The 24,607-nt window shown below is 43.7% G+C and overlaps 7 protein-coding genes and 1 pseudogene across 8 annotated transcripts; 5 read left to right on the top strand and 3 right to left on the bottom strand.

The window, feature by feature from the left end:
- Positions 1 to 365: 365 nt before the first annotated feature.
- Positions 366 to 3,741, top strand: K441DRAFT_690885 (uncharacterized protein; the record flags this gene model as incomplete). Its single annotated transcript, XM_067652429.1, has 6 exons — positions 366 to 461; positions 514 to 1,168; positions 1,219 to 1,398; positions 1,451 to 1,968; positions 2,407 to 3,621; positions 3,706 to 3,741. 6 exons carry the CDS (start codon positions 366 to 368, stop codon positions 3,739 to 3,741), a joined length of 2,700 nt encoding a protein of 899 aa, XP_067497505.1.
- A 3,030-nt stretch (positions 3,742 to 6,771) lies between these two features.
- K441DRAFT_669974 (uncharacterized protein) lies at positions 6,772 to 7,209 on the top strand (the record flags this gene model as incomplete). Its single annotated transcript, XM_067650210.1, has 2 exons — positions 6,772 to 7,082; positions 7,137 to 7,209. Coding segments are annotated over 2 exons (384 nt in total), but the record flags the coding sequence as incomplete, so codon positions are not given.
- Positions 7,210 to 12,644: 5,435 nt separating this feature from the next.
- On the top strand, positions 12,645 to 12,715 carry K441DRAFT_t34 (annotated as a pseudogene). Its single transcript has one exon. The product of its transcript is annotated as a tRNA-OTHER (tRNA).
- Positions 12,716 to 15,209: 2,494 nt separating this feature from the next.
- On the bottom strand, positions 15,210 to 16,764 carry K441DRAFT_709104 (putative zinc-binding oxidoreductase ToxD). The gene is made up of 3 exons (XM_067653827.1): positions 16,180 to 16,764; positions 16,043 to 16,125; positions 15,210 to 15,931 (listed from the first exon to the last, which is right to left on the bottom strand). The coding sequence occupies exons 1-3, from the start codon at positions 16,567 to 16,569 to the stop codon at positions 15,394 to 15,396; spliced, it is 1,011 nt and encodes a 336-aa protein (XP_067497503.1). The 5' UTR covers positions 16,570 to 16,764; the 3' UTR covers positions 15,210 to 15,393.
- A 798-nt stretch (positions 16,765 to 17,562) lies between these two features.
- On the bottom strand, positions 17,563 to 19,165 carry K441DRAFT_333452 (S-adenosyl-L-methionine-dependent methyltransferase). Its single transcript, XM_067641233.1, has one exon. The coding sequence runs from the start codon at positions 18,747 to 18,749 to the stop codon at positions 17,937 to 17,939; it is 813 nt and encodes a 270-aa protein (XP_067497502.1). The 5' UTR covers positions 18,750 to 19,165; the 3' UTR covers positions 17,563 to 17,936.
- A 416-nt stretch (positions 19,166 to 19,581) lies between these two features.
- K441DRAFT_709102 (NAD(P)-binding protein) lies at positions 19,582 to 20,661 on the top strand (the record flags this gene model as incomplete). Its single annotated transcript, XM_067653826.1, has 3 exons — positions 19,582 to 20,102; positions 20,181 to 20,291; positions 20,358 to 20,661. The coding sequence occupies 3 exons, from the start codon at positions 19,582 to 19,584 to the stop codon at positions 20,659 to 20,661; spliced, it is 936 nt and encodes a 311-aa protein (XP_067497501.1).
- A 470-nt stretch (positions 20,662 to 21,131) lies between these two features.
- Positions 21,132 to 21,983, top strand: K441DRAFT_333386 (uncharacterized protein). Its single transcript, XM_067641232.1, has 4 exons — positions 21,132 to 21,147; positions 21,217 to 21,333; positions 21,394 to 21,688; positions 21,748 to 21,983. Exons 2-4 carry the CDS (start codon positions 21,255 to 21,257, stop codon positions 21,854 to 21,856), a joined length of 483 nt encoding a protein of 160 aa, XP_067497500.1. The 5' UTR covers positions 21,132 to 21,147; positions 21,217 to 21,254; the 3' UTR covers positions 21,857 to 21,983.
- A 429-nt stretch (positions 21,984 to 22,412) lies between these two features.
- Positions 22,413 to 23,022, bottom strand: K441DRAFT_669965 (uncharacterized protein). Its single transcript, XM_067650209.1, has one exon. The coding sequence runs from the start codon at positions 22,873 to 22,875 to the stop codon at positions 22,420 to 22,422; it is 456 nt and encodes a 151-aa protein (XP_067497499.1). The 5' UTR covers positions 22,876 to 23,022; the 3' UTR covers positions 22,413 to 22,419.
- Positions 23,023 to 24,607: the final 1,585 nt, after the last annotated feature.

Here is a 24,607-nt window from a genome sequence, read left to right as displayed (position 1 = left end):
CATCGTCCATTGCGTCAGTTCCTCCAAATCCCACCCTCGCGGCCAACTCCGACAACATCGCCAACAACTCACACTGTGCGCTGGAGGTCCCCGCAAAGTCGCCGCTGGTTCTGCTCGATGACGACGACGTGAAAAGCATTGTATGCCTGTGATAGCCATCACTCGTGGTTGAAAGGCAGCGTGTAAAGGTATATATCACTCGCTACATTCAATTTCATCCTGTTTCCCTATGCACGTAGCTGTCTTAATATCGTGCATCCATGTGATTGGCCAAGATGGCTTCTAACAATCAGCTGCAGTACAACACTCTTACAGAGGGTACCTCCGCAGAGCCCAAGAAGCCCAGCTTCCGTACGCCTCATACGATGGATCCCCGAACTTGGCTCACGAACCTTACACCCTACTTCATATACATCCTCCTCGTTGCTACCATTGGTCCCCTTCTCTTCGGATTCCACTTGGTATGATCAAGTCTCCAATAACGCTCGCACTACCCAGGCTAATTACACGTAGGCTGAGTTGAACGCTCCCGAAGATGTTATCCGCTGTAAGAAGACCTCTATCGTTACCGCCGGCGTCGAACTACCTCAATGTATACCCATGGACCCAACACAATGGGGTCTTGTAGGATCGATATTTACACTTGGAGGTTTGCTTGGTGCACTGTCTGCTGGACCATTCGCGGCAAAGTATGGACGTCTTAGGACTATGCAATTCACAACCATTTTCTTCGCCATTGGGCCTATGTTCGAGGCCGTTGCACCAAATATTGGTGTTATGACTATTGGAAGATTCATATCGGGCATTGGTGCTGGTGCAGGAGTCGTCGTGGTACCAATCTATGTCTCTGAAATTGCACCACCCGCAGAAAAGGGCTTTTTTGGATCTTTCACCCAGGTCATGGTGAACTTTGGAATTCTTATTGTACAGCTACTTGGATATTTCCTAAGCAGAGGGCAGTATTGGAGGATAATCTTGGCTGCTGGCGGTTTAATTGGACTTATCCAAACATTTGGCCTATTCTTCGCTGTTGAAAGCCCGAAATGGTTGGCAGACGAAGGAAGCCTTTCCAAAGCGAAGAAGACCCTTCAAAAGATCAGAGGAGATAAGTTCGATGTGGGGGAAGAAGTAAGCGGGTGGGGAATCGAAAGTTCCGATGAGATGGACGGTACGTTTTGTTCTGCACATCTCCACTTCATATACTAACCTACCAAACAGACGAAGAGGCCACTCTCCTCCAGAATGAAGATTCTACGTCCCACCATAGCGCAGCTTCCACTACAAAGCGCAAGATGGCTAAGAAGGAGATATTAGGAATCCTCCAGGTTATCCGACATCCTGAGTACAACAAGGCCGTAATAGCAGTAATGATGGTCATGCTTGCACAGCAGTTGTGCGGTAAGCATAACTCTCCCTAAAAAGTAGGTGTCGATACTAATTTCTACTCCAGGCATCAACAGCATCATTATGTATGGCGTCTCACTGCTATCAGACCTCCTGAAATCCAACTCCGCTTTATTGAATCTTGGTGTATCAGCAATCAACATCATCGTCACAGCTGGGTGTGCTCCACTTGTGGATAAACTTGGGCGCAAGGTTTGTCTCCTAAATTCAATTACAGGAATGGGCATCAGCTCTCTACTCCTGGCGATCGGTATCATAAACTCCGCCAGCATTCTCTCCGCTGTCGCCGTGCTGTTGTTCGTCTCAAGCTTTGGTCTTGGTCTTGGTCCGGTCCCGTTTATCCTCTCTAGCGAGTTGGTGGGTCCAGAGGCCGTGGGCGCAACTCAGAGCTTAGCACTTGCTGCAAATTGGACTGCAACATTCGTTGTTGCTCAGTTCTTCCCACTCGCGAGTGAGCGTCTCTATGGGAAAGTATATTTCATATTTGCGGGTCTCGCCGCATTCTTTTGGATCTTCATCGCTTGGTTTGTACCTGAGACGAAAGGCAAGAAAACTGTTGACGAAGTTTGGGGACGGGAAAGACGGGATGATTAGAGCTTTTGTCTCATCAATGTTTCGGGTAAGCAAAACAAATTAGCGTTGACGGGAAAGGGATCTTGGAGTGCAGGTTTTCGAGCATGTAACATTTAATTCATTTGGATGAGTAAGCAATTCGCCTTCTATTGCCCCATTTTGGCAAGAAATGTCATATGAGACATACTTTTCCACGGTTTCCGAGGCTAATTTGATTTGCTTACTCGTCACATTGCAGCGGCTGACAATGCTCGCGGGTCGGCGCGGGCTAACTCCGCTCTAGATTTCATTCCCGTCGGAAGCTTGCCCTATCCCCGCCGCAATAGAGAAAAACCTCGGTGCTACGCAACATCACAAATCCGCAATGTGGACTCTCCATGCTAAAAACACCCAACCCCAACACCTCAAAACGCCTCACTACCAGAACAGCATCAGACCCCCTATAAAATCATGATTTCCGACCTACCAGCCCACGCCTCGCCGGCTTTCCCTCCCATACACTCGCCACAAGCGCAATCCCCGACTCGCCAAATCTCAGGCCTCAACCTCACGCACGAAGCATCTACACAAACACGCGCAGATGCGGCCGGCCAATCGCACGCGCAAAACTTCCCGCCGTCCCTAATCCCTCCTGCCTTCACGCCTCCATCGACGCCGGGCCGCTCAACCCCGAACCTGAACCCCCGCTCTGTGCCTGTGGACACGTCTCTCGAAACCCCCGGCTCGGCTCCTGCGCTCCTAAATACTCTCCCAATTGTCGAATGCGAAGTGCGCGCGCGGATCCCCACGACAACTGGCCATGAGATGTTCCTGCACGTCTACCGGAACAATGTGGATAATAAGGAGCATCTAGCCATCGCGTTCGGTAGCGAAATAAGGAGTCGAAGCTTAGATGCCGAAAGGCCCGGTGAGACCGAATTCGATCGGATGACAAGAGGCGCGTACGTAGGCCGGCTGTATCCAGGACGAACGAGCAGCCGAGTGGAGCAGATACGGCGGGAGGAGGGTGTGAGCGCGCGGAAAGCGGTGTCATTAAAACCGACTGAGGCAAGAGAAGGAGCAGTATCAGGAGCGAGTTCGACTTCGTCGGCAAGTTCCACGCCGAATGGTGCTATTCCAGAAGGAGCTGGGGCAGTACAGCCTTTGGACCCTTCATCCATACCACCTCTCGTCCGTATCCATTCGGAATGCTATACTGGCGAAACCGTCTGGTCTGCGCGCTGTGATTGCGGCGAACAACTTGACGAAGCAGCTCGTCTAATGTCTCTCCCAGACGTTTCACCCTCTGGCGGCGCAATCATCTATCTCCGGCAAGAAGGGAGAGGAATTGGGCTAGGGGAGAAGCTGAAAGCGTATAATTTGCAAGACCTTGGGAACGATACATACGAAGCTAATATATTATTACGACATCCGGCTGATGCGAGGAGTTACGGATTGGCAACTGCGATGCTAATGGATTTGGGATTAGGTGGTAAGAGGGGGATTCGGCTATTAACGAACAACCCGGACAAAGTCCGCGCAGTTGAGGGGCCTAATAGAGAGGTTGTAGTTAAGGAGCGGGTAGCCATGATTCCGCTAGCGTGGAAAACAGGGGGAAAGTTGGGTATCAAGAGCGAAGAAGTAGAGAAGTATTTATCAACAAAGGTGGGGGAATTCGTTGACTCAGCTCCTCAGGCAATTTGAAGCATTATGAAAACGACTATTTGCTAACTTAGGTTATTCTGATAGATCGAAAAATTTAAGCATATGCTGAGCCAGCAATAACAAACACGAGGACATTTTAAGACGGCGGAAATATAGATGAGTGCTTCGAAGCCAAAAAAGATTCCCTTTCCGTTTGGCTACTTAGCGTTCTAACTGGAGGCATGTGTATGTGCATTGAATATGGGGGAAATGGTGTGACATTTCAGGGATTTAGATGTTCGGGTATTCTGTTTCAAGGGTTGGTACCACATATTCTATCAAGAAAAAGGGTCTTTAAACCACTAGCTTTTCTTTCGTGCCGACTTCTGTACTTCGCGTCACCGCCCGTTCGACCAAGCACCCGGGACAGAGCGGCCTACATTCACGAATACGAACAGAGATACTATGATAGCTAAAGCCTTTTATTGGAGCCTATCGGCACCAATTCAAAGGGTGTCACGCATTCCATGGCTGCGTTGCAACGAAACGCAGCAGCAGCGGCGGGCAGGGATTCAGGGTTGTCGCAGGCATCCGCGACGGTCGTCGATTACGGAGATGTGTCGTGGTAGCCCAACTTCTGGATTCTGCCTCATCCCACGACGGTTATCTGCACCGCTGATCACGCGTAGCGAACCGCGTGAGGTGGATAGGATATTGGGTTTTGCGGTTCTAGAAGCTGGGAGTTGGGCGGGAAGGAGGGTTTCTGGAGGCTGAGAAGATACGGTTTGTACCCCGAGCCTTTTATGCATGGTAAGCACAACACTCATCGGGACTTTTTTCCTGGAGGACATGCCCCAGCCGTCCCACGCGAAACTCTGCAGACTCCCGGTCATGTGACGCGCTTTTGCCGTCTTTTTCGGCCTACTAAGACCCCTTAACTGATACCCTCTATGCCATGAGATATCCTGACCATTGCTTTATCCGAGCCTCTCCACTTTATATTGCCTTTCGTAGTGGATCTCCAGAACAACTTAATTGTGAGATTTTCCTTTTAGACGAAGTACGAACGATAAAGGCTGTACAATTCATAATACTGAATTCTTAGCGTATCCATGTGGGTATTAGACTAAAAATGAAAGACATAAGGTATGTTATCCAGTTAATGCATTCATAATGGCAAAGAGAGGTTCTACCATTTTCTCGCAGGCAAACTTCGAATAACTTATGGAGTGGTACTGAGTAAAATACTTCGCTAAAATACTTGTAGATCCTTCAATCTAGTCTAGTGGCAAGCCATCTACCTTACTTGACCACCCTCGGCCTTGGCTTCGGCGCCGGACTCTAAATCTACTGTCGAAAATTTGGTGCGTCATCGGCAAATGATACAACATAGATTCTGATCGTTATGCATATCGGGGTAGAAAAAAGGAAGCATTGCAGCCGAGGGGCTTACCAAAAATATTGGAGATAATGCTGGAGCTGCTTGTCTTCAATGCTCGTCATAGATCGATGAAAAGCCAGATGGCTATGGCACCAATGAAACAGCATCATACTGCAATCCGGTTAGTTCTTTGTGGGGCATACGCCGAAGGATCTTCCTTCCCTGCCGCCGAGCTGCCTGTCATAGCTATGCAGTATTACAAAGTGTTCTCCGTTACGCGTTCCGAATAAAGGGCATTCAGAAGTGAAAAAGATACACTGTAAGACTAGACCACGCACGGAATGCAAAGTCTCACCTAAAGGAATCGTCTTTGTGTAGGGGCGAGACGCCTCGAGCCGATCCGCAGACGCAGACATGGTTCGTTGTCCATCAACGTGTTTGCGGCGCAGCACTTTTCATCCTTGATGAGATCGATGGAGGAGCTACACGGGAGGTTATATGCGCGGAGTTTGGTCCTAGCAAGAATAAAGGAACAGGCTGCGTCGGTCTTCAGGCCATATTCCGAATGTGTGTAGCGCGCATAGTGAGGTTAGGAAGGCACCCAGTGAGGATTATTACTGCTCCCAAGTAATGCCATATAAGGTTATCTAAGGAAGAGCTGGTCCTGTAGAGGGTCCTACGGTAGGAGATGAGCCTAGTGATAATGATATGGATGACGATTTGGATAACGGGAAATTAATATTTTGGGTATAGAAGGTGCGATGCTGTTTACTTGCTCTATTGAGCGACTCGCGCGTTACATTAAGTTAGTTTTCTGACTGATTTAGACCAGGCTAGTCCAAATCAGACCAAATCTTAGCTCTAATACATCTGACATGCTTTCAGTGGTACGCGACGTGACTCCTTTATTCAATCTCCAACCCTATCGAATCCTGGGCTCCAGTACGGCGAAGCTCCAACCAGTAATCCGCACTACACTCCCGCCAATCAGATACGCGCCCCCCTCTATCAATGCACATTATACCGTCGATCAGGCATACTCAACTGCTCCAAATTACCCTAGTGAAGATAGAGCGTATGCAGGCAGTACAAGCTTGCCGACATGGCATTACATAGCCTTAGAAGTATGCCAAACCGAATTACGCTGTGTTCGAGAGATGGTGTTCTTTTTACGAGCCAAATACTTCAGCCAAGGCACTTTTGCCCTACTATCTCATTTCTTCAGCCTTGCATGTTCTTTCTCGCTGCCTGCGATCTGCCGGCCTCCACCAATAAATGCAGAACCTAGTGTAGTCGAAAGCGAATCAGAGTTTATGCTCAGCTTCGACCTTTAGGTCCTTGCCGCTTTAAATGTTTGTCCTTGCTGCTTTAAACGCTTATCCTTGCTGCTTTAAATGTTTATTCTTGCTGCTTTAGAGGGGTATTTCTGCGTTTCTATGCGGGCGCCTCTCTAGCCAGAGCTAATTACTTACTAGCGCTCCTCCTACCCGCACCTACTGCGCAACATCCGCCAATCCTTAACATTGTGTGTACGGAGATCGGGGGAAAGCCCAAGAATGGGGGGTTCGTCTGTCGGTTAAAAGGACATTCTCTACTTTTATATGGCGTCTTATCTGCACGCAACTTCTCAAATCCTTTTTTAAAAAAATTCCTTTTTCAAATCACTTCCGAGTCTTGTCATGGTCCCCTTCGGTTGGTCCGCTGGAGATATTAAAGATGTGGTTCAATTTTTAATTAGATTACACACCATATTTTAAGATGCCGGGCGTTCTAATTCGGATTTTTAAGAAGCAATAGATTTCCTCTACGGCCTTCAGATTGTTCTCAAGCACCTGTGTACATATACTATGGAGAACCCAGGCCACCTTTACTCTAAGGACATTAAAGATCTCGTCCAACAAATCGACCGACCATGGAAGAAATTCAGAGACTTTTTAAAGCCTTATGAAGACTCACTTGGGATTAACTCAGTCAGGTCTAGCATCGCGAGAGTACCCCGAGTCGTGCTCTGGACACTTGTAGCGAAAGAAGTGCGGCAACTCAAGGTCTCCGTTGGCCAGCCAGTGCAAAGCCTTACACTCCTGCTGATATTACAGCTTCTGTAAGTGTTCAGCCGTTGCCTTAATGAGTCGTCGCTTCCTGCTGACTGGCGCAGAGACAGGATGGAAACACTACCTCTGCAGCAGTCGCAGCAGCTCCTCTTTGCCCTATTAATACTAGAAATTTAAGGGCGTATTATCAGGTGATGACAAAGGGGCAACGAACATACATATATTAGTTACCGAGCCGTCGAACCATTCGGTTCGACACTGTACCTTTTTGGCCAGTTGCGTTCGTTTGGCTCGGTGGGCGATCGTCACACGTATTCTCTAAAGCAGTGTTTGATATACTTCTACCTTACCAATCGTATAACTATAAGATCGAGATTAAGCAGGGTAAGGAAAATACCCTTAGCTTTAGCCCTATCTATAAGCAGTCTATCGCCAAATTATAGGCTATAAAGCAGTATCTCATCAATAGCCTAAATAAGGGCTTTATTAAGCCTATCTAAGCCCCTTCCGCCTCGCCTATTCTCTTTATTAAAAAGCTAAGTAGAGGACTCCGCTTCTGCATTAACTACTATAAGCTAAATAATATAACCCACAAGAACCGCTATCCGCTACCCCTACTTAATAAAACTTTAGCCCAAATAAGTAGAGCTAAGGTTTTTATAAAGCTTAATATCCGCTAGGCCTTTTACTAAATTAAGATAGACCCTAGGTTTAAGAATCTTATTACATTTCGGACCTGTTACGGAATGTATAAATATAAGGTACTTTCTTTTAGACTAACTAATGGACCAGCTACGTACTAGCGGTACATAAATAATATACTCTTTAACTACCTTAACAACTTCTATACGGCCTATTTAGATAATATTATAATCTACTCTAAGAACGAGCTAGAATATAAGGAGCATCTCTATAAAGTCCTATAACGACTCCGCGAGGCTAGACTCTAGGTTAATATTAAAAAGTTAGAGTTCAGTATTAAGCGTACAAAGTACCTAGGTTTTATTATTAATATGGACGGAATTAAAGCCGACCTAAAGAAAACGGCCGCAATTAACTAGTAGGCACCCCTACGGACCGTAAAGGGGGTATAATTATTTTTAGGTTTTTGTAACTTCTACCGACGCTTTATTAAAAACTATAGCAGAATTGCCTGGCCTTTTAACTATCTTACTAGAAAAAACCAGCCTTTCTACTTTAACGCCATATATAGACAGGCCTTTAATAAGCTTAAAAAACGGCTAGTATTGGCTCCCCTACTTGCCTATTTTAACCTAAAGCGGCCCTTAATGCTAAAAACTAATACTTTAGACGGCGTAATAGCTGGTATTTTTTCCCAGAAGCAACTAGACGGAGAATGGCACCCTATTATATACTATTTGAAGACTATAATAGATATTAAGCTAAACTACCACATCCATAATAAAGAAATGCTAGCTATTATCTCTAGCTTTTAGCACTAGCGTATATAGCTAGAGGGTACCCCTAAGCCAATTAAGGTAGTTTTAAATTATAAAGCCTTAGAATACTTTATAATAACTAAGGCTCTTATAGCCCAGCAGGCATACTAGGCGGATATCCTATCTTAATTTAACTTCTTAATTATATATAGACCGGGCGCTACAAACCGTACGGACGCTCTTATAAGGCGTAAATAAGACCTAGATAACCAGACGGCTATAAAGATCTTATTACGGACCCAGACGCTACTATAACTAAAACACCTTGACCCTAAATATAGGCAGAACTAACTATGGACTCCTTAGGCGCCAAAATATATCCTATTAACTTCTCTAAACGTAATCTTATTAAGAAACCACTATAGGCTAACCAAACAACCCCCTCTCTATAGGAGTACTATAAAAAGGCAAAGAACGTTGCCAGTATTATAGCACTAGCAGAACCTGGCAGAACTACGCACCGGCAAGTTGCTACAGATTGCCGCATATTGCGGTCACGTGACGCGAAGATCGTATATAGCTTTAAGCGGCGCTCCCCTTCTTCTCCTTTCCTTTCTTTAGCTTTAGATTCTCGTTTATAGACAATCTAATCGTACAGGCTTGCGCGACCCTTTTGCCGTGCTTATGTCTCGATTGACTGAGTTGCTAACAGCCAGCCTATGGTCTCTTAAAAACGGACTACTTAAGTACTAGGAACGGCTAGTAGTAGCTAAGGAACAGAACTTACGGACCAGGGTGGCGGAAAATCCAATTGATCCGGTTCGATACGATACGCGAGATCGTATCGTATCGGATCGTATCGATTGATTTTTTCGATATACCCCACCAAAACAATACACCCACAATAGCCCCGCCAATATGGCTCTAAATTATATAAATAGTGGTTTATTTTATAGCTCTACTTTAAAACTATAAAATAAGCCCTTATTTATATAATTTAGAGCTATTTTAGTAAGGTTAATGTAAGGTATTAGTTCATATACGCGACTGGCTTGTGTATAGTTTTCTTTACTAAAATACATTAAAATACACCCTCTTCTACTACCTATAACTCTATAACCTTTTAAAAATTAAAATATAACTAATTTAATATTAAAAATATAATTTTATATAAAAATATTATAATATTTATAATATATATAACGTGGTTTATAAGCGAGCTGGCAATACAAGCGAGCTGACAATCTCAAAACTCACCAAAAATTGGAAAAATCGCACTTTAATATCTCGANAACCACTTAATAATAAATTCTAATAATTTGGATTTAGGCTTTTATATATGCTTTATAGCTCCTATTAAAGTTATATAGTAAATAGTTCTATAGTTTTTAATATATAGTAAGATATAGTATTTTAGCCTTATTTTAGCCCCCAAATTTTAATATCTTAAAAACTATANAACTATTTACTATATAACTTTAATAGGAGCTATAAAGCATATATAAAAGCCTAAATCCAAATTATTAGAATTTATTATTAAGTGGTTGTCGAGATATTAAAGTGCGATTTTTCCAATTTTTGGTGAGTTTTGAGATTGTCAGCTCGCTTGTATTGCCAGCTCGCTTGTAAACCACGTTACACTTAATATCAAGTTAAAAAAAAGTAACTTTTTAATAAAACTTAAAATTATTAATAATATTAATAATAAAGTTATTTATATGGAGTTTTGCGTAGAGCTTTATATAGGGCTTTATATAAGGCTCTATATAAAGCTATATATAGATCTATATATAAAGCCACCTATTAAAATATAGAAGAAAAAAGGATAATATAACTTTATTTACTAGGTTCAAATTAGTTATTCTAGTTATTAATATCAGTTTTAAAAATTATAATTATTAAAAGAATATAATTTAAGGTAGGTATACTTTAGTTATTTTACACTATATATATTATATAAAAACTATATGTAACGTATTCCGCCCCCACGTCGCCATACGGCCAAAAAGACACGAGTGCTTGCGAACTTGTCGCAAGCGCGGCGGGATCTAATATATATACTCTAACACTATATTATATTTTAAAGGTTTTAATAAAGGGTTTTTAAATATAGCTTAATATTATAAATAAACTTTAATATAAAATCTAAATATAAAATAATATTTAGTAGTAAAAAGATTAAATTAATACAAAAGCTTAATTTAAAATCTATAACTATTATAAAAATAAAAATATTTATAAATAGGGCCTTATTTTATAGCCCTTTACTAAAGCTATATTAGTAAGACTATAGGGGGTATTATAGAGTACTAGTTTTTAGAGTAGAGTAGTTTAAATAAGTTAACGTAGAGCCTTAATTTAAAATTTAATAACTTAAATAAAATACTCCTTATAGCCCTACTAATATAGCTCTAAAATAAAGCTATAAAATTAGTTACTATTTATATAAATTAGAGCTATATTGGTAAAGTTATAGGGGTTATATTATTTTAACGGAGTGGGAGATGCGCGACGTTCGGCTCTAGGCGAGTTACCAATATTTTGCGACCGAAGGTAAGCAACCCCCCCTATAACTCTACCAAAATAGCCTAAAATTATATAAATATGGGCTTATTTTATATCCCTAAAATAAAGCTATAAAATATACCTCTATTTATAAAATATAAACTCATATTGGTGGAGCTATAGGGGGAATACCAAGAAAATATCATGATACTTTGATACGATACGAGGTATCGTATCGATCGTGGATCGTCGATCCGTATCGCGGAAAATTGGATTTTCCGCAACCCTGTTACGGACCTAGCTTATTGCTAAAGCTTATGCCCAGATCTCTACGGCCTACCCTAGAAAAAATAAAACCTATAAGATTATTAGTGACCGCTACTACTGGCCTGGAATAGTTATAGATATTAACCGTTATATATGGAACTGCGACAGCTGCTGTGGATTTACAATCCTACGAGATAAGACCCTAGGACTATTAAAACCACTCCTAATACTAAAACGCCCCTAGCAGTATATCTCTATAAACTTCCACGAGCTACCTATAGACCGCAACGAATACGATATAGCTATAGTTCTAATTAACTGCTTTAGTAAGCGCCTGTTCTTAATCCCATATTATAAGAATATTAATACTAAAGAAGCGGCCTAACTATATATCTACTACGTCTACTAAATCTACGGACTACTAGATACTATTATATCTAATTACAGGCTATAATTTATATTAGCTTTCTAGAATAAGTTCACCTAGATCTTAGGCATTAAGCTAAAGCTTTCTATAGCATACTACCCCTAAATAGATAGTTAGACAGAAATTATAAATCAATACTTAGATTAAAGACTTCGGCCCTTTATTAACTACTTCTAAAATAATTAGGCTAAACTGCTACCCCTAATAGATTATACCTAAGCAACCTTACCCCACAACTCTATAGGATTTGCCCCTATTTAACTAGAAATAAGCTACTTACCCCATATAAGCTTTAACTGGGAAAAACTAGAAGGACCCTAGACTGTATACGAAAAACTATCTTATAAGAAAGCATGGCAGTACGTTAAGCGCTTAGAAGAAACCTAGATAGTAGCCTGTACAAATCTAAAAAAGGCCTAAAAATTAATGTAACAGCAGGCGAATAAGTATAGGTAAGAGCCTAACTTTACCGTAGGAGATATAGTCTGGGTTATAACAAAGAACTAGAAGACGGAACGACCTAGCCGTAAGCTAGACTATTAGATAGCAGGACCGTATAAGGTTCTTAAAAAAATAGGTAACTTGTACAAAGTAAAGCTCCTATATTTAATTAAGGTTCACCCTATTTTCTTTTTAGATAAACTATGGAAAGCCGCAAATAACTTATTACCTAGATAAAAGAATTAACCTCCCCTGCTAATCTAAGTTAATGGCAACAATAAATAGGAAATTAAAGAAATACTAGCCTACAAGCTTATAAGGGAAACGTTAAAATATCATGTTAGTTGGAAAGGGTACAATCCAAACCCCACTTAGTACTCTATATGGAACTTTATAGGTAGTCCCTATAAGCTTTAAGAGTTCTATAGCCGTTACTCTAACAAACACAGGCCTCCAAAGTACCTTAACGAGTGGATAGAGTGCTAGAATAGCGAAGAATGAATTCATTTATGAATAAATAAATGTATTTTATAAACGTTATTCTAATTTATTATTAAAATTTAATATTAATAAAGAGTATAGTTTAATGGTAAAATAGGAAGCTTNAAACTTCAAATTTCCAGTTCAAGTCTGGATGCTCTTGTCTTTAAAGATTTCTTAACTTAATAGGTAAAGTGTGCTTTTGATAAGAGTAACGATAAGCTACCTATTAAGCATAAAGATAAGAATACCCCACGGATATAAAACGGATATATACAGCCTAAGAGCAGGCTTTTTCGGAGGGGGGGGGGTAATATCACGGCGCTAGTGGAAACTGGTAGATATTGGTGGATTATAGCGGATAATTGCAGACAGTTTTAGACAGTTTTAAATGATTACCATTACGTGACCAGAGGATTATATATAACGTTAAGTGGCACCACCCTCCGTCTCCTTTCCTTTCTCTAGCTTTAGATCCTTGTTTATAGACTACCAATCGTATAGGCTTGCGCGTCCCTCTTGCCGTGCTTCGTGCCTTAATTAACTAAGTCGCTAATACCTAATATTATATTATATAGCTACCAACCTTCCTAGATTAGAGAATTAAGCAATTAAAGTATTACATTTTAATAAGACGCTTAAGAATAGTAGAGACTTTAGTATAACTATAAATACTAGGATAAGTATTTCGGAGTAGGCGTCTCTTTAAGCTCTGCGACGAGCGCGTGACAGCGTATTGGCTATCTTGTAGATATCTTCTCGGGCTATCAAGCCCCTCAGATTCTTGCTTATAGAGCATTATATATATCTTTTCCGCCAGCCTCGTCAGTGGTCTCACATTTACTACTAAATCGGTATTTTAGCGAATTTTGGTAACCCAGGGATGTTATGTATAACGTATTAGCCACCCCAACGAGCCAGCCAAGCGAGCCACCCAAAATTACACCAAAATCAGCTGTCTTTATATATTAATAACTCCACCACCACTTAATAAATAATTATAAAATTAAGTATTTAAGTATTTAAGTTAATGGGTTATAAGTTTTTAATATTTAAAACTTAATTATTTAACTTTTAGTTTAAAATATCTATTAATCTTTATTTTTTTAATTTTTTTTAATAGCAAAAGTATAACTTTAAAAGAAATAATAATAATTATATTTAAAAAGTTTATTATATTAGTAGTATAGGTATATAAGTATTTACTTTTACAATCCCATAATTATTTATTAAGTGGTGGTGGAGTTATTAATATATAAAGACAGCCGATTTTGGTGTAATTTTCGCTTGGCTGGCTCGTTGGGATGGCTAACACGTTACGTGCGAGTGGCTCGCTTATTTTCGCAAAGGTAGCAAGTCGAGGAACAAATCAACTCAATACATAGACTTACAGCCTGTTGCACGACCAGCTTCCCCCCCCTTGAAAAAAAAAAAGTATATTTCGCTTCGGTACGTAGGTTCGCCAAATCGCTGTAGCGAAGTCGTATGCTTGGCTGCAAGAACTTTGCTTCTGGCGGACTTGCGACCGGCCTTCCTCTGTGGTGTCGTGATCTTTGTCAAATATCGTGGGGTTTCCACCCGTACGATATTGCCAAATTCCATCGACCTCTCCGCAGAGACAGCGTTGTACTCGCGTTTTGGCGGCCACAACGGGAGGGGAGTCGAGGGGGAGAGGAAGAAGCGTACGTCTTTAATTTGGTTCTCCTGGCCAACCGGGCGATTCTCTATGGCAACCAAAAAGGTCCTTGCGTGTAGCCACAGCCGTTCGCTACAATTACTATATACAGTTGGTGGCAGTCAGGCGAGATTGGATGCGCGTACCGAATTTGAAATTTTCGCAGCGCTCGCTAAAGGGGGGGGGGAAGCTGGTCGTGCAACAGGCTGTAAGAGCAAACGCATTTTATCTCATTTCAAGAACCACTTTCACACTAGTCACAACTCCGGGTACTAAAATCTCTCTTCTCTACGATTGGCCCGCTAGTGTTATGAGAATGACGAGATCCCTTGCCCTTTACTAAGGTTGCCTGGACCTCGCCTTATCCCTTCGCCCGTTGCGTTATATCCAACGTTATCGATAAGAATCTAGCCAATTAGAGCTTTTATGTGCAGCTGCCATCACGGTAATGGCGTCTGTGCGGCCTTGGCGTTGGACGCCGACGGGCGAAGGGATAAGAACCCCTGCTTCCCATCGGTATTATTCCTTCGAAAAAGGTACACGGTGATAAGTGTGGAAATACATACGGTTCGCACTTGGAATCTCTAGCTAGACCGCTTGGTAATAGTATTAGTGCGTGATCTAATTATTGGGTCTACCTAAGCTTCTTAAGCTCTTAGCCACCCTATCAACTTAGCTGGGATTGTTGCACCATGCTGTCATTGAATAAATACTCCAGCACACGTAGCTCGGCCCGAATGTACATCCTAGCTTGCCATGCGGATGACTCTTAACTGAAAGTTACCAATTTTGATTGAGGTCTGCGTTTATACATAATTAGCGCTACCTGAGTCCAAAAAAGTACATGGTAACATGAAATAACAGTTCGCCGTTACACCACAATAATCCTATCCTTATCTTGATATATACTACTAAGTTAGTCTCTACTGCACGTGAAATCTTCCTGCTTTATCTCTACTGGTATCACTTCTAAACACCTCTTAAAACGTTCCTTTTAATTGATGTCGTCTATACACAGAATACTCGAACTCAAAAATAGCAAGCTAAAAATAAACGCGTAAAGACGTCGCAGTAGTCCCTACATAGTCCATATCGTTCACTCACCAATTTCCACCCAATCACAAAGCATACCTAAAAGCATCTAGGAACCCTCCAACCTCTCCCGCTCAACTTTCATTTACACGATAAACCACCTTCTTCCCACTCACCCTCCCATGCCTCAAATCGTCCATCCCTCCCAACACCCCCTCTAACCCACCTTCCCTTACCTCGGGCCTATGCACCTTAAACCTCTTTTCGGCCAACAACCCTTCCGCCAACTTAAAAAACCTAGTCGCAAACTCCAGATCCTGCGGCCTAGCTTCCCAAACCGTGCTCCCAAGGGTGAAATACTCGCCGACAGCCGAGTAGCCGAGGGTGTGGCCTCTCTCAACATCATCGCGAGGCGACAGCGCGGGCAAGATGACGCCGTAGAAGGGCCTCTTGCCCGAAGGCGCGGGATGTGAGGCCAGCGCGTCAGCACAGATCTGGGGCGAGGCCGCCTCCGAGACGGTGTCGAAGGCGTAGTAGAGCTCGTTGCGGGTGTGGGCGCGGATATCAGCGCCGCAGGTGGGCGAGGCGTAGTCGAAGACGGCGGAGGCGCCGAGCGCCTTCACCATGGGGAAGTTGCGCGGGGAGCAGGTCGTAGTGACGTCGAAGCCAGATCTTTAAGAGACGCTGTTAGCGGGGGCTATTTTAACCACGCGGTCACTGGGGTAGAGGCGCTGAGAGAAGAGGAGTGAGGGCGAAAAAGGCCCACAGAGCAACCAAACCTACAGCTTCGCGAACTGGATCGCATAAGCCCCCGTCGCCGTACTCCCGCCATATATCAGAATCGGCCCATTCTTCTCGACCGTCTCCTTCCCCACCGCCGGCCACGGTAATCCCATACTCTAATACATGCCTTGCCCCACCGTCACGATCCCAACCCCGAGCGCGCTAGCATCCTCAAAGCTCATGTTATCCGGAATCTTCATCACCAGCCCGGCTTTCGCAACCAGCCACTCCCCAAATACCCCATCCTCCAGCTCAACCGCGTTGGCACCGTGCACGAAGCCAGCAACGCGGTCACCCTTCTTCAAGCCCAGCTCGGTCGGCACGGCGCCGCCGACGGCTTCAATCACGCCCGAGTAGTCGCATCCGACAGTGGCATGGGGTGTTGCGAGCCGGTCTACGTGCTTCCAGTCGGTGGGGTTCAGCGCAACGGCTTTGGTCTTGATCAGGACGTAGTCGGGGCGCAATTTGGGGATTGGCACTTCGACCACGGCGGCTTGGCCCGGAGAGAGGATCTTGACGGCTTTCATAGCGGTAGGGCTTGGGAATTGGGTAGTGGTTAATAGAAGTTGGGGAAGTAGTGGGATGGAGAGAGCTAGCGATGCCGAGTTTTGACTGTGAGATGGATGCACCGGATTGCGGAGAGCAGGTTTTCTGTCAGTCCGAGGTCAATTAGAGGAGAAATTGATGCGTTATAATTGGAAGTACGTGTATGCGGACGTAAGAATGGCGGAGTTAAGGCGTCCGAGAGATATGTAATGGGCAAGGCAGTGAGCTGTATTAATAATGCAAGCAGGGGAAAGAGAGGACTCGTATCGAAATCCGGCCTCGTCACTTTTTCAAAACCTGCCCAGCAAGAAGCAGATGGGAATAGGGTATTATTGACTGTACAACTCGCTTAAGAAATATGCAGCCGTATTAGGGAAAGGCTGATGTATAGGCTTTCCCTCACTTATTGACGGAGCTGCAGAAGTTGTGAAGTTTGACCCAGAAACCGCAAACGAATGCATCGAGCCAACTGGATTGGCTGACGAATGTAGCGTCAAAAGAAATCTACTACGCAAATTGTGCCTCCCACCTCCAAAATCCTTACATCCGTAGTATCACCGTAAGGCCTGCTCACAACGCCGCGTCCATCCATCCCTCGCCCTAATAGTAGTTTGGAATCTAGACGGGGCAACTCTATAGAATTAATCGTCAGCAATGCTTTGATAAGAATGTAGCATTAAAAGGTAAATAAGCACTCACGGCACCACAAGAGCCGCAAGTCTTGCTGGCGCCATCAGTGCTAGCGCCACATTGTGGGCAGCTGGAGTCATGGTTGTCGATAGGGACTGAGATCGGGCCGGCCATAGTTGATTCTTTTGGTGTATACAAAGAAAGGTTACTCCTATTGATATTCGGTATTGTGCAGGAGAGCGAAGAAGTTGATGGTGTTAGGTTGAAGGCTACAATATTTGACAGGTAGAAAGGCCTGGTACTTAGATGAGGGATGGTGGGGCTGGCAGGCGGTGGCAGCTGACCCGGGACGAGCTTGGGTTGGGTAGGAATGCTGCTCGATTATTGGTTGATTGGTCCTATCGAATGCTGTGTATCATGCTAGGACGCTAACGCCTTGGAGAGCGGTGCTTTCTAGTGTGATGACGCTCACCGGAACAGATTAAAGTAAAGATCAACCTCAAACTAGTTCTCACTCCTTAGCCTGACAACAACACGAGTACCTTGTATAGTAAAAGCAGAATTTGTGAAAGAGGGAGTCCGCTTTATAGGTTGTTTCGGTAGATAGTTGGTGTTCGCCTAGGTTAAGGCTGCTTGGCCTCTTAACAGATGCTTGGAAACATTGAATTCCCTATCAGCACAGTGATTATGCTAATCCCAAGCGCAATTTAGGATTCTTTCACACGCGACAAATGATTTGCCCATGTATCATTGTATACCAACCATCCTCCTCCCTCGCAAAAGCCTTCCAACACGCTACCGACCTTTCCAGCTCAGCCTCGCTGGCGTATCCACCATCAATCGCATATTTCCTAAAGTCGCTATTTAAGACTCGATCTGCCCACATTCCGCACCAGAACTCCAACTCCTCCGGCGTGCTGAAACACCATGTCCCTACACTGGTCACAACATCGCTTCGCTGAAAGCCTGCTTCGCGTGCGACTGCTTGGAGACGCCGCCCGATATTCGGATCTCCTCCTTGTTCTCTAGCGACGCGCTCGTAGAGGTCTAGCCATTCAGCCATGCCTGGGATGTCTGGATACCATGTGGTAGCTGCGTAATCAACTTCGCGGCAGGCAACTATACCCCCGGACTTTGTGACTCGCCGAAGTTCTCGTAAGCCACGTACTGGGTCAGCTATATGCTGAAGAACCTGGTGTACATGCACAATATCGAAACTTCCATCTAGAAATTGAAGGTTGTAGATATCCCCAACCATGAAGCTGACGTTCTGCACTCCATTTTCAGAGGCAAACTTGCGAGCTCCTTCTAAAACGTCTGCCGAGGCATCAACGCCGATGGCACTGCCTTGCGGAGCCAGCCTTCCAAAATCGCATGTTATCGTGCCAGGTCCGCAGCCAACGTCAAGGATTCTTGCGTTGGGAGTAATATGAGGTATAAGATAAGGACAGGAATTCGAGGCAGTTCGCCAGGAGTGAGAGCGGAGAACAGAGGAGTGGTGACCGTGAATATACGGGGAGCCTTGGGACATGATTGTTAGTAACGACGTAGGTGTGGCAGAAAGGTGAGCTTGACCTGAGTTGATTAGCGGCGAGATGGAGACGAAGTTCAACTTAGGCAAACAAGGAGATGTTGGAGTTGGCGCCGCATCGCCCCTCACAAATCTATATGGCCTATCTCAGCCTTGAGCTGCGAGTACGGAGGAGTCGTATGCGAATCGTTCAATGGCTGCTCGTGTCTTGGTGCAAGTCGAGCTCTCGTAAAGAAAGGCTCCGAGATCGGCAGGGCTTTCCCTCCTGGCCTGTGCACACCAAAAACACCAAAAGTTCATCCCAAACTTCAGCCAAGCCTGTCTGTGCACAATCGGTTCAGTTTTCTGCATCTGGTCCAGTTAGTATCTTTGAAGGTCTTTGGAAACTCACATAAATTTGTCTCATATCTAATATCAATCATCTAATCATTATGATGATGCCTGTCTTAGCAGTAGTCTCCGCTCATCTCAAAAAATTCTTTAAGCGTCCGGAAGTCTAACGTTCTTTCAAATATCCCTATCGAACCTTCCAATTTCCCGAAAATTCGATTAATAAAGGGATTTTAGGCGGAGGGTATGATTAACATGACTTACTCGGAGCAACTTCATTAATTTGTAATCTGGATTATAAGGCCAGCGCAAGGGTGCATTGCCGAATTACTCAACTCCAAAACGATAGGCCGGTGTCTTTATGACCAAAACCATGATGTATCCATATAATCTCCCACATTGAATCTCTCCTCCTTTCTCGCGTTGTGCTCTTCCTGCTTTTTATTCATAAATTGCTCGCCCTTCAATCCTTCTGTATCTTTCATATGTTCTAACATCAACCATGGATACTACGCACATTCTTCTTACAGGTGCAACCGGCAATGTTGGTTCCGTCATTCTTGAGCAACTTATGGTCACAGGACAAAGTGTCAATGCTATTCTCCGCTCATTCGCTAAATCAAAAGCTTTCCTCAAAACTAAGTACTACGAGGCCGTCTCCTCTGGCAGACTCAGTTTTACTGAAATCCCCGACATGGCTGTGCCAAACGTCTTTTATGCCTCGGCTGCCAATGCTTCCAGCATTATTTACGTTGCAACCCCTCTTGCCTACTCAGACTTGCTCGATTCTATGATCGAGCCTGCTTGGAAGTTCAATGAGAACATCCTTAATGCAGCAGCAGCGTCTCCAACTGCTACTCGTGTTGTTATAACTGGTAGTGTCGTTAGTACGATAAGGATACCTGAAGATATAGCAACAGACAAGACGTTTACAGAAGCTAACTATAACCCAATAACCCTTTCTAAAGCATTGGGACACCCTAGCAAGGCATACCAGTACTCGAAAACCATATCGGAGCAGAAGTCTTAGGCTTATATGGCGTCCAATAAGCCACATTTCGACCTGATATTCATTCTTGCGCCCATTATTACAGGCCGCAGCCCTCAACAGGACTATATGCCACCCAGGGGTGACCGTCTTGGTGGAATAGCGCGGACGTTGAGTTATTTGTTTGGGATACGTGAGCGGACTTTTTATTTTCCATACTTCATGTGAGTTTTCACCGCGCTGTCCCTAGAAACTCAGCCATGTTAATTGATTGGACTCTCATTTTCTAGGGATGTCGACGATATCGCTCGAATCCACATCAAGGCCCTCGACCCTTCAGTGCCCGGTAGCGAGCGCTACATGATTAACAGCGGCCTCTTGTATTTGAATAGGTTCGCCAATCAGTTGCGAGATAAGTACCCGGAGCTGCGGTCGCGAATTGCACCAGGTGCAGAGGAGGAGGGATTCCCGGAGCCAATGGCTAAGTTTAATGTCTCAAAAATGGAAAGGGTATTTGGGACTGACTGGACATCGGGGTTTGACTCGGTGGAGGCGGTTGTAAAGGACTTGCTTGCTTACGAGGCTGTACACTAGCTTGCGAATAAACAGGATTTGCTAGCTGAACCATTCATGAAATCCTCAGCCTACTATTGGGTGCCTCAGATGAGACAAACTCTTCGCCTACGGCCCCATCTTAAAGGTAGCCTTGTCATGCAGAACAAGCTCACAAAAATTTCCATCTTACTGGGCTTTTTGAGTGAATGCATAGACTATAGCTTAAAACTCATCAGTGTTATTAGAAAGTCATCTTCTCCATGCATGGCGTGCTAACAACCGAGCACCGAAGCCTCTCAGACGGACAGACGAGCTGCTTTCCCGCGAGTGACGTGCGTGCCACACCGGACTAAGATTACAAGAAGCTTAAATTCTTGGGTTTGGCACGTGATGGGCCTAACCTTCCAGGGAAAGAGAAGCGGGAACACGCTGATCCAACCCAGCCATCATGATCATACGCCACGAACGCGTAGCTTTCTTGACGTCACTCTACAGCCCAGCAAGAATGTCGTCAACCTAGGATTTGTATACAAAACCCCCTCATCATGCTTCACACACGCTTCTCCTTACCCATTCTCATACACTCCCGAACAGATAGGATATCTCTTATTCCTTAAATTACTACCGTCAAGATGGCCTTTGCGTACACCCTCCCTCTGCGTGTTGTCCAAGCGGTGCTCTCAATTATCATCCTCGGCCTCTCAGCCTATGGTACTCTCCCCCTCTCCCAATTTCTCCTCACAATCTCTTCTAACAATTCTCCCCCACTAGTCATCGATACCTGGAACGGCCTATTCAACGACGGCTGGACACCTTCCAGTGTAAACTTCATGCTGTTCACCTCGATCTGGACCCTCCTCGCCGTCGCCTACCTCGTCATCACACCCACTCGCTTCCCTTCCCTTGCGCACAAATGGGCTATCTTGGCAGTCGAGGCCATCACTATGATCTTTTGGTTTGCGGCTTGGGTTGCTGTTGCCGCGTTGTGGGGGGATATTGGGTGTAGAAGCCGTGGTGGGGCTTGTGGGGCGGGCACTGCTGCTATAGTGTTTGGGGCTATTGAGTGGTAAGCTAACGATTATGCCTTGTGTTTAGTTGGACTTTTGCTGATAAGAGCGATTCAAGGCTTGCATTTGTCGCTACCACCATCATGGCTGCATTGCATATTCGAAATACGGGTCGACATAACCCCCATCACGACCCGAACATGGAAGTCAGGCAGGTGGGCGTTTAAACGTCTGGGCGAAGAATCGCCCTTGAAATGAAATTGAGAAGGAATGTGCACTTCCATTTCTTTAGTTCGGTCGCTTGGGAAAATTGTTTAATGATGATACCCTATACTTGCTAGTGTGCCACGGCTCGGTCTCTTTTGGTCAGATTGGATTAGATTGGATTTCTTTCTCTTGTTGGGATCAATTTATCATAATACGGTTATATTGGTTGTCAAAATCAAATCAATCAAATCATAATGGCATCCTTAATTCTATTCTATTGAGAATAATCATTACAATCGCTTATGGAAATACTAAGTGATATATGAGCCCAATGATTATTTCTTCCTATTACCATGCGAAAGGTACTTTTCGCATTGATACTTAATGGGCTTTTATCATCTACCAACATTATAATATAGTAAAGAGCTTTACACAATATTGATGCTGGAAAAATCATTACCACGTAAACTGGAGTAGGATTGCTAGCATTTCTCATGTGATTGGTTGTTTAAAATCAAGTTTCATTATAAAGATTGGATAAGATTATATATCCTAAAAATATTAGAAAACTTTAACAAACCAATCAATTAGAAGCGTTTTCTCCCATTTGCTTCTCATTTTCTTTGTGCATTTCTTTCCTTAGCTTAGGAAGAAAATCTCTCGTCACCCCAACGTCTACAAACTCCTTCCACCCCACGATCTTTTCCCCGCTCTTATTAAACTCCATATTCCACACATACTCGTTATTATACTCTCCGGCTAGTGTGCCTGCTTTGGCAAGAAGCCACATGCAGATTTTGCGATTTGGGACGTCTTCAACCACGTCCGTGACCTCCAACCGGAAATTCTGGAAAATGGCCTTGAAGGAATTGATGTTGTCCAAGTATGTGGCGTTGTCTTGGGGAGGGTAGCCGAGAGATATAGGGTGGAAGTGTCGAAGGCACGAAGGGTCGCGGTATGATATGACTGCTTCAGTATCCATCCGGTTGAAAGCATCAACGACAGCATCTGCGGTCCGACGTTGCTGAGTGGGTGTCATCGCAGGGTAGGAAGGCGGGGTATGGAAAGAGGGAGGAGTAATCTGGGGATGTAAAGGCCTGTATTGCTCTATTTAGGAGAATTAAACTGCGTACGCTATCGCTACTCTTTAGTCAAGTTGATCTTCCATCCGATCCGACATAGAGGTGTTCAGCGAAGGCTATTAGAGGCAGCGGACGTTGGTTATCTAGCTGAGTAATCAGCTTAGATATGAATCCTTTGAGAGTGATCCTTCTTGCAAAGCAGAAAGGGTGCATTGCATTTTAAATGCTTGAATTTGTGTAAATGTTTCTATAGAATTGGTCTATTCACCTTCTTACAAGTGCAGTGCACTCAATTGCGACTCAGCCAGCAATTTGGTGATCGGTTCAAGGCTGGAATCTTTTTTACCCTTTTTAATGCCCTACCTCTACCCTAAATAACGTATTTTTAAAAATCTAATCGATTATATAACCAAAGCTACTTTTTAAGAATATTTATATAAAAACCCTATAGTATAAAAGTAAGTTGTTAAAATTATAGGCAGAAAAATGTAATGTGACTCAAATGGGTCGATTCGTTCGTTCTCAGAGCGACGAGTTTTAGATAAAACGCGACCGACCGCCTATATCTAATATTTTATATAATACAGCTATAACGTCGTTATTTAATGCAATAGATAGAGAAACTAAAGAGCTTCTACCTCGTGGCATTCTTATAATAAACTAGACGTCATAAAAGGGTCGATATGGCAGTGAAAAAGGGGATTTTTTAACGCTGTATTTCTAGGGTTATCGCAAAACCTACCTAGCTAATAACTTTATATTTTAATAAAATCTAATTAATTATAGAGGAGACTAGTCTAATTTAACTCGTTAGCTTATTAGGTTAACTAGGTATTATTAGGGAGTTAAATATATAGGAGAGAGTATCTCCTATACAAAATTGCGAAAATTAAAGTTGAGTACTATAGAGTTGCGCACCAAAGGTCAGTAGATAGCTGATTAGTTAAAGGGAGGTGGCGTTTTCTTAGGTAGAGACTAGTAATACTTTAGTATTAGTGAGTGCGCCTTCAGTTCTGCAGCCAGTGGATTGCATCTCTATTTCTCTACTAAAACCTTAGGCAGCACTACCGGTACAATTATCTACAGAAAGTCATTGGTCGATTTGGCGAATACGAGATTAAGCCACCACCGTTCAATACTTTGATCCTTTTTACCCCCCTTTCTACCACCCCATACACCAACTATAGTATATTAGAAGAAAACAAATCGATAGGAGCATCCTCTTAAGGTTATTTCGGTAATATAGGCCCTATATTACATGGGGTACTCTACCTCAAAAATATGACTTAAAAATAGGCTACCAAAGTTAACGATTACATCAATCATCTTGTCACGGCACTGACCTGACGCATACTGTTTTATACTGTCTCGTACTATCTCGTACTGTTTCCTACTGTTGGCTGGCCCACCACTAGCGCCTTGGCGGCTGGCCCTACTATTTGTGTACGATACCCCCTTTCACCTTCTTCTCCTCTTTATACCACAACGTAGTTATTTAGTCTACTTCATTGTAGCACCATAACACATCTGCCGGGTACGAAAACACCCCAGTAACCCCTTTTATAAAGCCCTACGAATAGGACGTCCCCTAAAGCTTAATGCACGAGATAAACGATGTTTGGTAAGGTTTATAGCTAACTACCCCTTTAAAATAATTACCTCCCTATTAACGCCGTTAAAATCGGGTTA

Source organism: Cenococcum geophilum (genome assembly GCF_001692895.1).
Source record: "Cenococcum geophilum 1.58 unplaced genomic scaffold K441scaffold_77, whole genome shotgun sequence".
NCBI lineage: Eukaryota > Fungi > Ascomycota > Dothideomycetes > Gloniales > Gloniaceae > Cenococcum > Cenococcum geophilum.
This window is presented reverse-complemented; position numbering and strand designations above follow the sequence as displayed.